This window comes from Diuraphis noxia, unplaced genomic scaffold (assembly GCF_037042655.1).
Source record: "Diuraphis noxia isolate RWA-SAM2 unplaced genomic scaffold, SU_Dnox_SAM2 contig0004, whole genome shotgun sequence".
Lineage (NCBI taxonomy): Eukaryota > Metazoa > Arthropoda > Insecta > Hemiptera > Aphididae > Diuraphis > Diuraphis noxia.
This window is the reverse complement of record NW_028301714.1, coordinates 8,781,703-8,797,839: the sequence shown is the minus strand read 5'-3', so window position 1 is coordinate 8,797,839 and position 16,137 is coordinate 8,781,703. Positions and strand designations below refer to the sequence as shown.

The 16,137-nt window shown below is 35.6% G+C and overlaps 1 protein-coding gene and 1 long non-coding RNA gene across 4 annotated transcripts; one reads left to right on the top strand and one right to left on the bottom strand.

Annotated features, from left to right (window-relative positions):
• The first annotated feature begins 382 nt into the window (after positions 1-382).
• Positions 383-7,544, top strand: LOC107168303 (uncharacterized). Its single transcript, XM_015517664.2, has 2 exons — positions 383-963; positions 4,061-7,544. The coding sequence occupies exon 2, from the start codon at positions 4,090-4,092 to the stop codon at positions 5,554-5,556; it is 1,467 nt and encodes a 488-aa protein (XP_015373150.1). The 5' UTR covers positions 383-963; positions 4,061-4,089; the 3' UTR covers positions 5,557-7,544.
• A 2,226-nt stretch (positions 7,545-9,770) lies between these two features.
• On the bottom strand, positions 9,771-16,058 carry LOC149055671 (uncharacterized). Of its 3 annotated transcripts, XR_016191526.1 has the most exons (4): positions 15,997-16,058; positions 14,808-15,061; positions 14,527-14,741; positions 9,771-10,131 (listed from the first exon to the last, which is right to left on the bottom strand). It is a non-coding gene; the product is annotated as an uncharacterized LOC149055671 (long non-coding RNA). The 3 variants fall into 3 exon arrangements; XR_016191525.1 differs by lacking the exons at positions 14,527-14,741; positions 14,808-15,061 and having other exon boundaries at positions 9,771-9,888; positions 9,955-10,131; positions 15,997-16,045; XR_016191524.1 differs by lacking the exons at positions 14,527-14,741; positions 14,808-15,061 and having other exon boundaries at positions 15,997-16,045.
• Positions 16,059-16,137: the final 79 nt, after the last annotated feature.

Here is a 16,137-nt window from a genome sequence, read left to right as displayed (position 1 = left end):
TGTCTTTGGCGCGACGAGCCGGATCCGTTTGGCGAGCGTCCTGCCGACGATGGTAATGACGGTGCGGACGGTTGGGTGAGGAGCGAGCGGCGCCCGTCCGCCCGTCATTGCCGTTGTCGCGTTTGGTTGTCGGGCGCTCCGACGGGCAGCGCCACATTACGGTCCGATCGTCGGGCGGCTGGTGTGACGTCACGAGAGCACACGGTAACGCGCGCGCACACGCATGCACAAACTTACGAAGCGGCGGCGGCGGCGGCCGACTCACATAACGGAGTTCCCCCCACCGACCGTTCGGCGACGGATACAGCTGTGCGGCGGCCGGGGCGGCGGCGAAGGGAACGAAAAAAACGCACACGACGCGCGCACGGCGCGCCGCACATTCTCCAGTTCGCCTTCTGCCCGTCTGCCGGCCACAAGTGCCAGCTCTCGTTCCGTTCGCTTATCACACGGCTGCCGCCCGACGACGACGTCGCTACTCGCTCGCTTGTTCGCTCCGTGACCACCGACGCCGCCGCCGCCGCTGCCCCGCCCCGCGCCCACTGTGAGAGCGCGCGCGTGTGTAATTGATTCCATAATCTGTCCCAGTCTAATTTCGCGCGCCACTCCGTGTGCGTCGTCGTGTCCGCCCGTCTTGGTGTTTTGCGGTGCGTTGTTTTCGTGTTTCCGAGCAACCGATCGCTAAAAATCGCATACGACTAATTGATATTGATATTACTGTTTTTTTTTTTTTGTGTAAACCGTGTGTTTGTTTGTTCGTGTGTTGCAGTGTTTGAATAATTTTTTTTTACAAAAAACATTATTTTTTTTGTTCGAATACCGGCCGTTGTGCGTAATTTTATTTTTTAATTCAATCATATTATATTGTTCATACCCGGTTCGCGCCGAGATCGTTGACGATATTAATGGTGCACGTTTGTTCCGGACACATTTTCGGATTACCGTTCTTCCGCTCCGGATTCACCGGTAAGTCGAATTTTTATTTAAAACACCCCACACTTCCGACGATTTCCATATCAACCAGTTCATCGCGCCGTCGAGTCTGCGTGTATCGGACGTCTCCTACACCGACGCCGTCAAAGTTCAGCCGCACGTGGCGGTGATTGGCCTATCGAATTTTTTTTTTCGCACGAAAATTTTAAGTCGCCTTAAATTAAAATTTTTTTTTCATTAAATCTCGAAATGTGCAAATTTGACGTTTTCGCAAGTTTACGAATTTTTGGCTAATTTTTCCCGTCTCGACCATTTTAATAACATGTCTTCTTCCGTTGACCGTTGTAGCGATTTTATTACGAATAATTCGAATTTGGCCCGCGCCTCGTCCATACTTGGTGTAATATAATTTGTTAATCATAAAAGTATAATCGCTTTCCAAATCGACATCTATACGATTATTATTATGTTATTATATTAATACACCTGTGGGCGGCGGCGGCCTAATAGGCGGCCTTGCCTGCGGAAAGCAGTGTCGTTGTCGTACCCGCCCCTGCCACCGTCAAAGACTAGTAATCCGACAAAACCGGACGCCCCTCCGCGTTCGCGGATACGACGCCGTCTTGTCACGACTTGCGGTCAACCGCGTCTTCCGCGGTGAGGTGGCCTACATAATCGCCACCGATCCGTCGACACGTCTCTTGTCGATTGACTTTTTCCAATTTTTTTTATTCGGACCAATTTTCGTGGCGGGAAAAAATTCGCGGATCGCGGACCGCAAAATTTTTATTACGTTGTGTTTTCATATTATCTTTACAACTTTTTTGGCGGAGATCAGGTGCCTATTTGATATTGTCATAATAATATTATGCGTTCTTTCCCCGCGGTGACTGTTTTTCGCGGAAATCCGTCCAAATATTAATTCGACAATAATAACAACACGGTCGTCGTAGTGATGGCACGCGAGAAGAGAATATCTCCTCCTCCTACTCCTCTTCTACCTCCTTCCGCGGCGAAGGGGAATCGAAAAAATGACAAATTTTATTATCTGGGTCAATGTCGCGCGCGGGGGGCTACCGCGGCCGTTTCAGCGGTGAGTGTCGTTCAAACTGTTATTGTTGTTGTTTCTCCTGTAGTATAATATTGTACCTATACGCAGTCGTGTTTAAATTGCATCGAATTTCGTAAAAAAGACGCACAAACACGCCTGTGCGGAGCAGCTTAAAACGTCAGTCGGACGGTCGTTTACCCGTTTGGCGTTTACTCGATTTTTCACTCGTTACCACCGCCACCGGTTTGTCGCCGCCACGTACTTGCGGTTTTGCGTTTTGTTCGGATCATTCGTCACGCGCCGGAATGGCAACTGCGCAGCGCCGCGCCGCTCGGACGGACTAGAGAAAGTGTTGTCGACTTGCGACCGTGTTGTTGTTGTTTTTTCATTCCACTTGCCCACCCGTATTCATTTAGATCTCGTGAAATTCGCGTCCCAAAACGATTTCCGAATCGAACAGTACCGTGTATAAGGTTGTGGTAGGTTTACAATATCATCGCCCACACCGGTAGAGCGCAAAACGTATTGGGTATGATGGTTTATATAATATATCATGTCTGTCATCTGTTCGTTTAGCGCTAATTGGTTCGTTTGTAATAACTAATAAGTAATAACAATTCGTACTTGCTCAACACGATATTCTGGTCTTCGGTACCAATTACCAATAGTTGTGTATCGTTCGCGAACAGTATTACGTTACGACCTTGCGGTCATGTCCTTTTACGGTTTACCTTGAAGCCGAGATATAATATCGTAACGTCGATTAAAAGCTTTTCCGGTTAATTCGTATATTTACATTTTGCAACTAAAAACAATAATAACATGCCGTATGTGTGTATTGAGATTTTTTTTTATACGCGATTAATGTTTCGACAGCAAACTACTTTCTTTGACATTTTGATTCGTTGGCGATCCGTAAATAGGTAATAATATAATATGATAATATGATAACATATCGTCGTCTTCGGTTCTACCGACGAAATACTCCGTTTTAAATCGATATCTTTGGAAATCTGCATTAGGTGACGGGCTTAAAATAAAATATTCATCGGGTACTTTATAGATCAATTTGGTGCACAACTCGTAGGCATTTACGAATTCTTGCAATGGTGTTGTTGTTTCACGGAGTTGGTGATTTTTGTTGCACGCGTATGTTTGTGATGCGTAGCGCAAGTCGTGTACATCGTCTCGGCCTTGCCTTGGCAACCTCCAAGTGGCAGCGATGACGACATGCGATGACCTCCCGACCAATATTTACGCGTTAAATTTTCTCTCTCGATCACTGTCACGAAGCCGCGATTTTTGTGAAATTATTTCATGCAGTTGAAAAGTGATCGATTTAAATAATAAAACAAAACAACGCAGAAAACCTTCCACCACATTATTACACCGTCTTTATTACGTCATAGTATTTTTTATTTTCGTATTTTTTCGCAGCAGATGTTGACCGACAATATTGACTAGGCCTTGCAACCGTCGCTGCGCATTTACTCGTAGTCTTAAAATTACGTATTAAAGTCACAAGTACCTATATGTAACCTATTCTTTATTATTGTTGTACAATATTTACACACAGCGCGCGCATTAGAGTCTTGTGTTTATTTGACACGACGCAGCAGTAGTCACTCTCTCTCCCTCTCTCTTTACATATTTGTATTACGGACGTCCGATTTCGGTTTGTTTCCCACACACCCTCCTCGAGGGGTGCTAACCACCACCGTCGTCGTCTCCCGCACATAGGGGTGCGGCATGCATGGGCACACAATAATGTGACGCCGATGGGGTATTTATGTGTATTAAAAATACCTGACCCGTTGGCAAAAATGAATAATATTATATACCATCCGTCTGTTTGCGAACCCTTTTCGAGATGTAAAAATTGATTATTGTCGATCGTCGTTTTTTTTTTTTTTTGTAAATTGTTTCACCCAACCCCAGTCCCGCCACGACTACAACAACTGATTGAATATTTTAAATTTAGTTTCTTGAATGAATGTCTCGTAACAAACACGATATTTCCAAACTAACGATATTATTTTAAACCGACATTTAACAATTTTTTTCCCATTTCGTTTTCAGAATGATATGCTATTGGTGAATCACGTCAAATGCTTGTGGACATGAGACCCGTTGAGTCCAGCGAGAACATTACGATTATGGACGAGATCGACGAGCTGTTAGGCACCCGGAGGAGTTACGGCTGGAACTCGGGTTCGCGGCCATCGATGATCAGTGCCAAGTATCGGCTGAAAGAAGAGCGGCGTAAGGTGCTTAAGATATCTGTGAACAAGATGAAGAAGATCGACGACGCCGAGAGTTCGCTGTGTCGGTCGGTGTTGATCAACAACACGGTGAAGAGGCTGCAGGCCGAGACCAGGGACGACCGGACCACGGGACGGACGTCGCCCGCCTCTCCACCTTCGCCGACGTCCGCCGGTTACGGTTACCATGGTCCTCAGCAGTCGCAACCCTGCGGCGGCCCGGGTGGTAACCCGCAGCTCGTGGACATCACCAACCTCAGGGAATCGTCCTGCACCAACGGTACCGGCAGCGTCGGAGTTGGCGGTAACGCGGTTACAGCCGGCAAGACCCTGGCCAACAACAACAATAACAACAATAACAATTTAAGTAGCAACAATAACAATAAACCGCTGACGGATTCGCAGTCCCAGTTGTTGGCGACCGACCACCACCACCACCACCACCACCACCTACTACACCACCACCACTTACAACACCACCACCACAATAACAACCACCACCATCATCATCACCATCATCAACTACAACAGCAACAACAACAACAACACCATCACCTCCATCACCACCAACAGCAGCAGTCGTCGGTGACTGCGCCGGGTGGACCGTTACCGTATGGGTATGATGACGAAGTGGACGACGAAGATGTTGATGACGAAGAAGTGGATGATGACGACGTGGATGACGACACGATCGCGTCTATAATGATGCAACTGCCTTCGTCGTCACCTCGTAACAAGCGGAAGCGGTGCGTGGATGAACCGTTGGACGACTTGCTGTCGCAGTTCATCAACAACCAGCGCGAGGAGGAGGACGTGAACGTGGTGGACCTGGACCTGCATGAGTACCCTGCAGCCAAGAGACTGAGAACGGATGAGGCAGCCGCCGCGGCCGCCGCTGCCGCAGTTGCTGCCGTCGTGTCGGGGACCACCCCGTCACCAGCAGACGCCACCCCGTTGGCCACTGACCTCTGTTCGCCCGACTGTTGGTCGCTGATGGACGCGTGTTGTGACGACTCGCTCGACCTGTACGGCAGCCAGGTGCCGTCTGCCGTCGAACATCAGGACGTACTGCTGCAGCCCACCACCACCTCCACCACCACCTCCACATCAGTAGACTGCTGTTCGTCGCTGTCGCTGTCGCTACCGCCACCACCCCCAACGCTCGACGAACATCATCAGCATTACGGCGTGGCTGCATCGTCGTCGGCCACCGGTTCCACGTCGCCAACGAACCTGTCTTGCGGACAGGCGTCCATGTTCAGCGAGATGCAGTCGGCAATGTTCCGAAATCTGATCGCCTCGCTCGAGTCTTAACCGCCATCGCCGTCGTATTCCGACGACCGGAAAGGTGGTTGGCATACCTAACAAAAAATTAAATTTTTGTTTTCCCTTATACGACTGTCTCCTAAAGTATATATTTTATTTCATTTAATCGAGTACATACCTGTCTTTACGACGCGTCTGTGTGGTGTACGTCTTATCCTTTTACTACGTTTTTGTGCACACGATCACGTGCGATATGTGTTATTATTTTATATGCAGTCCAGGAGATTAATTACAAAAAAATGACCATTTTATTTTATTTTTATATTTTTATGTGCAATAAACGACCAATTCGCGCAAATGTTTTTTTCGTTTTTCTCTCTGTATCTATTTTTTTTTTCATTATTATTATTATTATCATTACTTTATATAACTACTATAAATATATATGAAATGTATCTTTTTTGTTTTGTTTTTAATACGTTTTTCAATGTTCATACGAATAAGTATGCATTTGATTATGTTCTTCATTTTACACATAATCATATGTATCATGAATGACGTGTACATAGATAATCATGATAATTTAATATTATGAATATTGTATTTTTTGTTTTTTCGTAACTGTAGATAATCAAACAAGGGCTGTGTTAAATTCATCCAATCGGTCTCTTTTTTTTTTAATCGAATGAAAAGAGTATAAAATTATATTATAATATGTATGTATAAAATTAAAATATAATATTATGAGAATGTTTAATTATATTATATGATATTAAACAACATAGACAATATATTATATTAAAGTAGACAATTTTATAGAAAAACCGATTGGGGTATAGGCTAATCGGTAGTGATAGTACAAAAAAAAAAAAAATGATAAAAATAAGAAAAAAAAATGATAAATTCTAACTAATTGTTTTTATTTTGTGTTTTCGTTTTTTTTTCGAGTAGAATCAGGAGCACAAGGGAGGGGGAATACTTTACGTGAGTTTTCATATTCAGCGGCCGTGTAGACATTGTTTTCCTATTAAATACGTATATACAGATATTATTATATGATTGTATAATTATAATAATATTATATATATATCGATATAATATATGATATGATAAAAGTGAGTTGTTTAAAAATTTTTTCATAGTGTTTTTCGCTGCTACTAGACAACATTTTTTTAGTGCGACTATAACGTTTAAGCTATGTAGGAACAGTCTTCCTGACTTTTTCCAAACTTAATTTTTTTTTAACTGTGTGATAATAATATATTTACTATAATAGCGACTCTAGCATAAAATTTTTGTATAAAAACGAGACGTGATAGGTACGCGTGTAGACGAAAATAAATAAACAAAACATGAACACTGTCCGGGCGGCTAATATTTATATCGTATTACGTTAGTCTATTTATTTTTTGTTTTTTTTCAAATAAAATAATACAGAAACGCCATCTATTCCAACCCTTTATTCCCACTTCGCGTTCAGGAGAAAGTGCATAGGTCATTCGCGCATTTTGTTTAAATCGTTTGATTATGTGTTATTAATAAATCCGTTCGTTTAGTGTACGTTCGCAAATCCGAAACAGGCGCCCCCTCTCAAAAAAAATAATAAAAATACTCGTCTGGGCTCCGTTACTTAAGTCTTCCTTTATTTATTATTATTATTATTATTTTTATTATTATTATATTTTTTTTTTTTTAAACGTGAGATTATCAACAATATTAATTGATGAGTATAAAATATGTTACCCGGGTGATAAGAAATAATTAAATGATACAATTTTTTAAACAAAACAAAAAATTGATAAAACCGTAGATACGTTTATATAATAATGAAATTATATGAATATATTTTATTAATATTATTACGATACGAATAAAAAAATATTATATTGTATTTTTTTTAGAGCTTTATTATACTGATTATGTATGAAAAAAAACATATGTATTCGCTGATAGAAGTTGTTTTTTTTCGATTGAATATTACTTTTTTTTTGTGTAAAATATTGCGAATGATATAATACATTTTGTTATTCCTTAAAGACGTTGCGTTTTGTTCATTTATTGCTATACCTTTCCGCGGCGGCGAGAAAAACCGTCGACTTTCCTCTCCTCTATATCATAGTAATTAGTAATAGACATATAGTCAATTATTGGCTTATATTTACTATACATACCTATATAGGTATTGAACGGGTCTTAAACACGAAAGATATCTTGGCGCAGAGATCTGTGATTGCAGGTTATATTTGGGTATAACGAAAAAATATTTACGCAATTACATGATTATCACGATATATACGGACCAGGGAGTGTGTAATGTGTATAGACAAGTGCGAAAGTCGTATAAACAATATATAAGGGCTTTATGGAGGACGATTTATTAAATTTGATTTTAATTGTACACTGCAATGGCTTAAAATAAAATCAACTCTTTAATCGAACGATCGAATCAAATACCATTGAGCAGAATGTAAAAAGTATCTGATAAAAGATATATATTTTTTATTTCTTTATATTTGATTTTACCGATACCTAAATAACAATTTATATCAATATGCATTAAATACGTCGCTATATAAATCTTCATAGTGCCACATTTGTGTCACACATACTTGGTACCTATATATATTTAGATGATATATTATATTCTACTTTTGGTTTTAAAAAATGGTTCAATTCACACTACAAGCATCTGAGATTGTGCAATGTGCATAATAACTGGCAGCAATGGTGTGGTAAACTCGAATCTATCTAAATCGGGTACTTAGCCGGAACTATACGGGAAAATATAACTTGTGTTGCACGAGGATAGGGTTGGTCCTTGGTCCACGTCATAATTGTTGTGCCTAGTAATATATATTATATACTGTCTAAAATAGTCAAAATATTATTGTACTCACTTATATAGTGGCATAGGGACCAAGTGTGGCAGTGCCCCTGTGCCTCACAATAATATGTGTATATAATTATATTTGAATTTTTATAAATATAATATAAGTTAAGATGCCTAGTTTATTTATTGCCCTTAGAACATTGACCATCTATCTACTCCACTTCACAGTAGCCAGTAGGTACATCGGTTAATAATATTTATTCGATAATATTATAATAAAATTAATATCCGACCACGTTTTGAGTAAAAATATCACTCACCACGCTACTGGTTCCCGACGTGTAACAAAATAACTTCGTCGCGGTTTTCGCGGATACCGTAGTTGTACACGCGATTGACAATCCCAACGGTATTATTAAATGATAGTGCACAAAAAAAAAAATCATTGACCTGCAAGAACAAGAAAGAGAAAAATGTGTATTTAACGTTTAGGGAAATAGTATATAAATATTGTAAAATAATAATACATTCAAAATTATTAAGAACAGTTTCAGCTCAATAATCAAATTTCATAATATTATCATCATGTATTTAGTGCTACAAATATACACGTAAAAAACATTCTATTCATGACATAGATAAAATAATTATTGAAATATTGATATATCGAGCGGTCATTGCGGAAAATTGTTTGAAGGATGTCAATCCCACACGTCACGAGCATTAGAAAATGTATACCAAATACCTACTCATAACATAGCTCAAAATCAGAATATCAAAACAAATCTTAGACAATAATCTTCCCTTTAAATTTTATAATTCACTCGATTAAATATAATAAATTATTGAAAATTGACAGTTTTTAAGGAGTTCAGTATAGGCAATTTGTTATGTGCGTGCACGTGGGTCTTGTAATTGTATGCATACAAGGTGTTCATTATTATATAGTACGTGTGATTGTAGTACGATAGTTCAAGTGAAAAGTCACCACCGCCGAAAAGGAGTGATCGGCAAACAATGTTTCAAATGTTTGCTCAATGCTCATTTATCACTATTATTTATATCATGTATTTCTCGTAAATCCTATCGATGGAACTGATAACCCGAAAAGATTTTTGAAAATTGATTTGAATTCGTTAAAACGCCGGTCAATCATCAGTCAACATTTTAAGATTTTTGATTTAAACTTCGGATACTCAAAATCATAAACATCATCTGTTTTAATTATTAAACATTTTTACGAATTTATGTACGAAATCTGAAATAAAATTACAATATCGATTTCAAGTAGACATAACAACAAAGTAAAATCTGTTTTAAAATGTATATTTGCTTTACTATAGATCCGTTAGTACTCAAAAGTGGAAAAAAATATTTCAGGGGAACCAAAGTTTCCATATAGTTTTCATAAGAGTTGTATACCTATATATTTTCATGTACCTACTAATAGGTAACAACGTAAACAGTGATTGTTTAAGCATACTCGTAGCTTTTTAACAGCCGTCGGAGGTTGGAGGCCGAGTCACTATGCGCTCATCCCACTTTAACGCCTGTGAACACATGTTTGACAGTAGATCATCGGTACATTTTGATTTAGATAAGTGACCGTATCAAACCCCTTAAATGGTAATCAATTCCCAATGTAAAGTTATTCATGTTGTTGTGCATTTGTAGGGCCGGGACAAAACATTCCAGGATGACGTCCTTTTGACTTGCATGCACATGAACTCGCATCAGTTTTAAATACTCTGCAGGCATTCGGAAATAAACAAACGAGATCAGAAATCAACGAGCTATAAACAAAAAACACAAACAATCAAATATAGGCACAACGTGTTTATAGTTGGATAATTAGAATATGTAATGGAGTGAAACATATAAGCGGTTACCAACTGTAGATTACCGTGGTTTGGTATTAAGGGGGTCGCAGCAGACGAATTTTTCAAGCGTTTTAGACCAATAAGCGGTAGTAAATTACACATACTTTGGAATGTCCGATTTTAATTTTTTATACATGTATGAACTCTTTGACAAAATATCTAGGTTATTTAGGAAGTCGATTTTCAATTTTCAATTTTAAAAGACCTTAAAATAACGATTTTTTTTTCAAAAATTCCATGAAATAATTACGTTACATTTGTATTTATTTTTGGCACATCTAATTTTAAATCGAAAAAGTGATTCCTAAAGAGCATAGTCTAGAAGTTTATAAATTCAACCATTTTTTCAAAATTACAATCGGCCTTCAGGAAGTATGTTTAATTTACTACCGCTTTTAGTAGTTTTTATAGCATTGCAAACATGAATATTATATTTCACTTTTCGTAAAGTATTGACATGTTCCTGCGCGTGCGAGAGTTTATTTCTGCGGCGGCTCGCGGCTGCCGACCGGCCGTCATAGATTCTCGGAAGTCGGAAACAATTAGCCGATAAAGATTATTGGATAGGTATAGAACATTACTAATGGGCGACAATAATAATTATATTTTTCCAAATTTAATACAACCCACATATATTTAAATTTCAAGGAAATACAAAGTATAATAACACTATCAATATTTTCGTTATGTAAATTACGATCTAGATTATGTTAGAAACCTTGTAATTTCAAATAATAATAAAGTTTTTAAAAAATATTTTATAAGAACATTTTTAAATAAGTGCATGTTAAATTTTATTAATTTTTTATTGTATTTATTTTAATAATTTGTGATGTATAAACTATAAATTAAATTATAATTTACCTAACGAAAATATTTATATTTAAAAAATTTTTAAAAAATCAGCCTTTTGACTTAAATAAGTGTTTTAACCATATAAATTTTTCTGAAAATCAAATTTACATATTGGCTATATTGAATATTTCGAGAAAAAAAATGTATCAATTTTTAAGTTTTTTATTTTTTTATATGGTTTTAGAATTAATTGATTTAGTAAATGAACGTGAGTTTCCTTTTCCTATCGGGGATGGTTTCTAACACTACTTTTTTAAATAATTGTATTTGTATAAAAATGTTAAGCAATGTAATAGTTAATAACTATGAAATAACAAAGTGATTCTCTTGTGTAGTATAATGTAATTGTACATTTTTGCGAATTGCAGCGAAAGCCGAGTAGTTAGTAGGTAATATAATAGTAAAAGACACGGTTTAAGATATACTATATATATAATATATACTAATATATAATAATAATAATATAATACTAATATATATAATACTAATATATAATATATACGATATATCTTAAACCGTGGTAAAAGATAACGCGCGCAATTGAACATGATATATTGCCATTTTAATTAGGTATACGTAGTTCTGGGAATTCGTAATACTGTCGACGACCGAATGTCCGTGGCAAGCGATAATGGATTACACACACTAATGTTCATTTACTACTCACACATAGACATAGCCAAAATGTTCATGTTATGTGAATTGCCTAAATATTACTCCTTAAAACATGATACGCTGGAGCCCCCTTAACAGTGTAGGTATATCCTCGTTGTACGTACCAAGTAATATAAGGTATGAATAAAGTCTGGAAAAATATTTTGATTAATTGCATTAGTCATCAGCACTAAAAAAATACAATACAATATTATTTGGGATTGTAGGCGACCATGTTTTAAGGAGAAAAATTTAGGCAAATTTATATGGCGGTAGTTTTGTGACTTATTGTCAGTGTGAGGAAATATGACATCCCGCGGACATCGCCTTGTTCCCAGCTCATCAAAACTTGAAACGTTTTTATATAAATCATACATGAGAATTTTATGTATCGTTTCAACCTTTGGTATTTGTGTATAATATTGTTGCCTTGAAAAATTTTTTCCTCGAAAACGCAAAATCTACAATAAGGACTTAAAAACAAAGGGAAAAGCGGAGATTAGAAAATACCTCTTTAAGATCTTTTGATTTTAGATTTTTATCATTGTTTTCGAAATAAAACGAATTAATATTTAAATACGATGTAAGTCGACGTTGAGGCGAATATAATAATTATAAGGAGTTGAGACTTTGAGAGTATACTCGAGAAAAATTCAAAGATTCTATTCTGATATAGATTAATCAACCTAATTTTAGCTTATTTTTATCGAAAAATCATCTAATAATTATTTTTTAAACCAACTTTTAATTAATCGATTTTATGGTCAGTATTACCATAAATAATTCACTTTTTATTGAAAATTATAAACTCTCTTTCTATGTATCCTTTTTACTCCTTCTTATTTTTGATTAGAAAAATTCGTAATAAAAGCAAGTACAATTATGATAAAAAAAACAAAAACATACCTATTTTACCTAATATTTGAACAAACAAAACACGGACAAGTACACAAACGTGTATAAAATAGTGTCTGCGCCTCTGTCTGTTTTGTCAAATTGTTAGTTGTCGATATAACACAAATACATTGGTGGGAATTTGATTTTTTTTTAAATAATAATTTAAACAATCAATTTATTAGTAATTGCATTTATAATATTACATAATAGAACCTATTATTATCGTTTCGAATCTTCGATTGCAAGAATCGTATTGCATAACTTCAGGTACCGCACTTATATGTATAGGATGATACACTAATTATGCTCACTTCCGATTTTTTCTTTAATTTTGTTTTCATTCAAATTCAAATTGTTGGAATTTTTAAGGCATACCTACACAAGACTACATTTTCAAATTATTAGATTTTCATATCGTTCAAGGAGTGTAATGAAGCCAAATATGGCGGGTCTGCACTTCTTTTATTCACTATTTTTTTTATTCTAAATTGTTAAACAGATAGTATTTAACGAGTTGCTTTCAAGGTGTAAAATGTTTAGTAGATACTAAGGTTTAAAGATTATAGTTTACAAGAATAGGGATTCCATGGTGTTTTTAAAATTATAGTGATTATTATATTATATAATATTTGTAAAGTCGTCTGAGTATAATATATATAATAGGTATATTTGACTAAATATAACATCTATTTAATGTTCTTGCAAAACCATCATTATTAATAGGTACTATTATCCTTAGTATTCGTACATATAGAACCTGAATTATAATAATATTAGTTTATAACTTTATAAGGTATTTATGATTATGCCGTTTACGAGGCGCCTTTAAACTATTAAATATTACTTTTAAAAGAGTAGTTGGTTTTCAGTATATATTATAATCTGAAAAATCCGTGAAATTTTTATGAAAACAATTTTCGAAACAGCGTTCTGGTTGTAAAAATATATTCGGTAAAATAAGTAATAACTGAATAAATATTTATGACGAGTGTTTTAAGCTTATAAACTTTGAAGATTACGCTGCCAAGAATTTCGGGTCGTAAATAAAATCTTTTAGACTACATTATTTTTCGAAAAAAAAAAAAACGGTTAGTTTACAATAGCTTAATATGTATAATACGTATTTATATATTTAGAAAATTACATTTGAGTGCGTAATACTAACGCTTGTAATGTCGTATGGTGAGACATACAAATCGGGCATTTAGAAGTTTTTTGACTATATTTTAGTTATCATATTTTTACGAACGATTTTCATAAACGTACCTTAACAATTAACAAGTGTACTACAAAATAAAATATGAAAATTGTAAATAATATAGTTGTAAATAATGTAATCTCAACCCAATGAAATTAAAATTTTGTAACACATTGGCCTATTATGTCGCCGAAGGTATTTTCGTTTAATAAAAAAAAAAAATTAACAAGTGCATGTACAATATTGTACATCACATCATATGCAATATGTACGAAGGATTTTCTAATCGGAGGTAAAAATTGCATCTTAGAAACGATCGAGTCGTAAATGGTACCTATATGTTGACTTTTTACAGCGACATAGCGTACATTTTATAACAGGTATATTATACCTAAGTCATAGTCTATGTGTATAACATATTGATATTTTTTTCTGTACAGATAAAAAAATAAAAAATAAATCAGATCGAAAAAACAGATTTTGTAACCTACGACGAACTACAGCGGTTGAAGTTGTATAATAGGTATAGAAGTATAATTTGGAGTGCAGTGAAATGGAAAATATTCGAATACATGAATGAAAAAACATAACATATTTTCTGGATAATTTCATGTTTATACCTATACTCGTATATACATATATGGGTAAGAGACGTAAAATATGGGAGTAGCCTGCTTCATCTTAAATTTTATTTTTCAGATTACTTTTTAGAAGGGCCGATCAGTCTGTCTGCGGTTATGTTTCAATGTTAGCGACGTTATTCGTCTAGCCGGTCTAGGACACGGAAACACTTGATGATTATTTATAGCTCCAACTCTTTGGTTATCAGCTGGTTTACCTGTACCATCGCAAGTAGAATCAAAGAACAAACGTAGAACTGCACTATTAATGTACATGCAGATGATGCTGTCGTATTTTCCTGAAATGTGACAATATTATATTATTCCATGTCCATGCCATGCCCGGCTCAAGTGCTTAAACTCACCTAGGCAAACTTGAGTTTTGTCGCCACTTATATGTAAATACTACATCAAATTTTTTTTTTTACATAAACAATACTGAAAAAGTCTTAATTTTGAGTTCATTTTATTTATTTACATAAAATTAACAATTAATTAGATTAATAAATACTGAAGTCGAAAATCGAAGCATTTTTAATGCCCCAAAACGTAATGAGAAACAAAAAAATAAAAACACACATCATGGTAAAGTCAATACATTCATCGCTCCGCTCAGAATCTAAAATTAATAAAAATGTAAACATTTCATTAGAATTTGACTACAAAAATGTTAAATGCCACCCCTAAAAAATGCCGCCATAGGCGTGGTCCTATGCCGCCTACCCCTTGAGCCGGGCCTGGTCTATGGGCCTTATTGCCTCTTAACTTAACGACTCGCGATCTTAAGCCTTAAAACTCTACTATACGATGATTACATAAACACAGGTTTGTGTGCTTAGAACTCAGAAAATTAGATCCCTTGTACAGTTCGTTTCGTTTTTATAATTTATGTTTCTGCGAAGACTGCACTACAAAATAAACATTAAGATAATATGTTATACGATTGTGGCCGGTGAATGCGACATTGATAGTATGCATACGCTGTACACTTTTAAGTTCACAAGGTGTAACAGAATTACCTGACAAATTAAATAACTTTTAATCAATATTCGATTTTTTTTTCATTTATATAGATGTTTCCACAACAAGTGTAGTATTATTTTACTTTTAGTACAGCTGGGAATTGAAAAAAATTGGATTTTATTTAAAGTAGAAAATTTGTAAATCTAAGTTTTAGAAATTTTTTTATGGTAAAAAGTTTATTTAAGTCAGGTAATATTTATTTTTTTTTTATTTTTAAAATATCAATATTTTTTTGAAGTATTTACAGTAATTCAAAACGTAATGACATTTAAAAATATATTTTTTTCTTTGTGAAATTCTGCGTATAATTGTTTATCATTCATATAATTTTCATTATATGAAATACATTTGAATTATATAATTAAAATTATACCGTTTTTTTTTTTCATACGTTTTACTTGTATCGATTTTTAATTTTAAATATATTATAGACAGGTGTTTTTGTTACACCCTGTATATTATTATACATACTGCAGTGTTCATAAATCGTGTTATAATAACTTATAAGTACGTTAAAATGAAACAACTTACGAGACCCGAGTGTGTGGTTCAGGTTTCCGATTGCTCATATCGTACCGTTCTGCCGTCTGCCGATAATCTGCGACAATATTATGCGTACCTATTATGGTGTGCAATATAATAATAATATCAATTATGGCCTATGGGTTATCA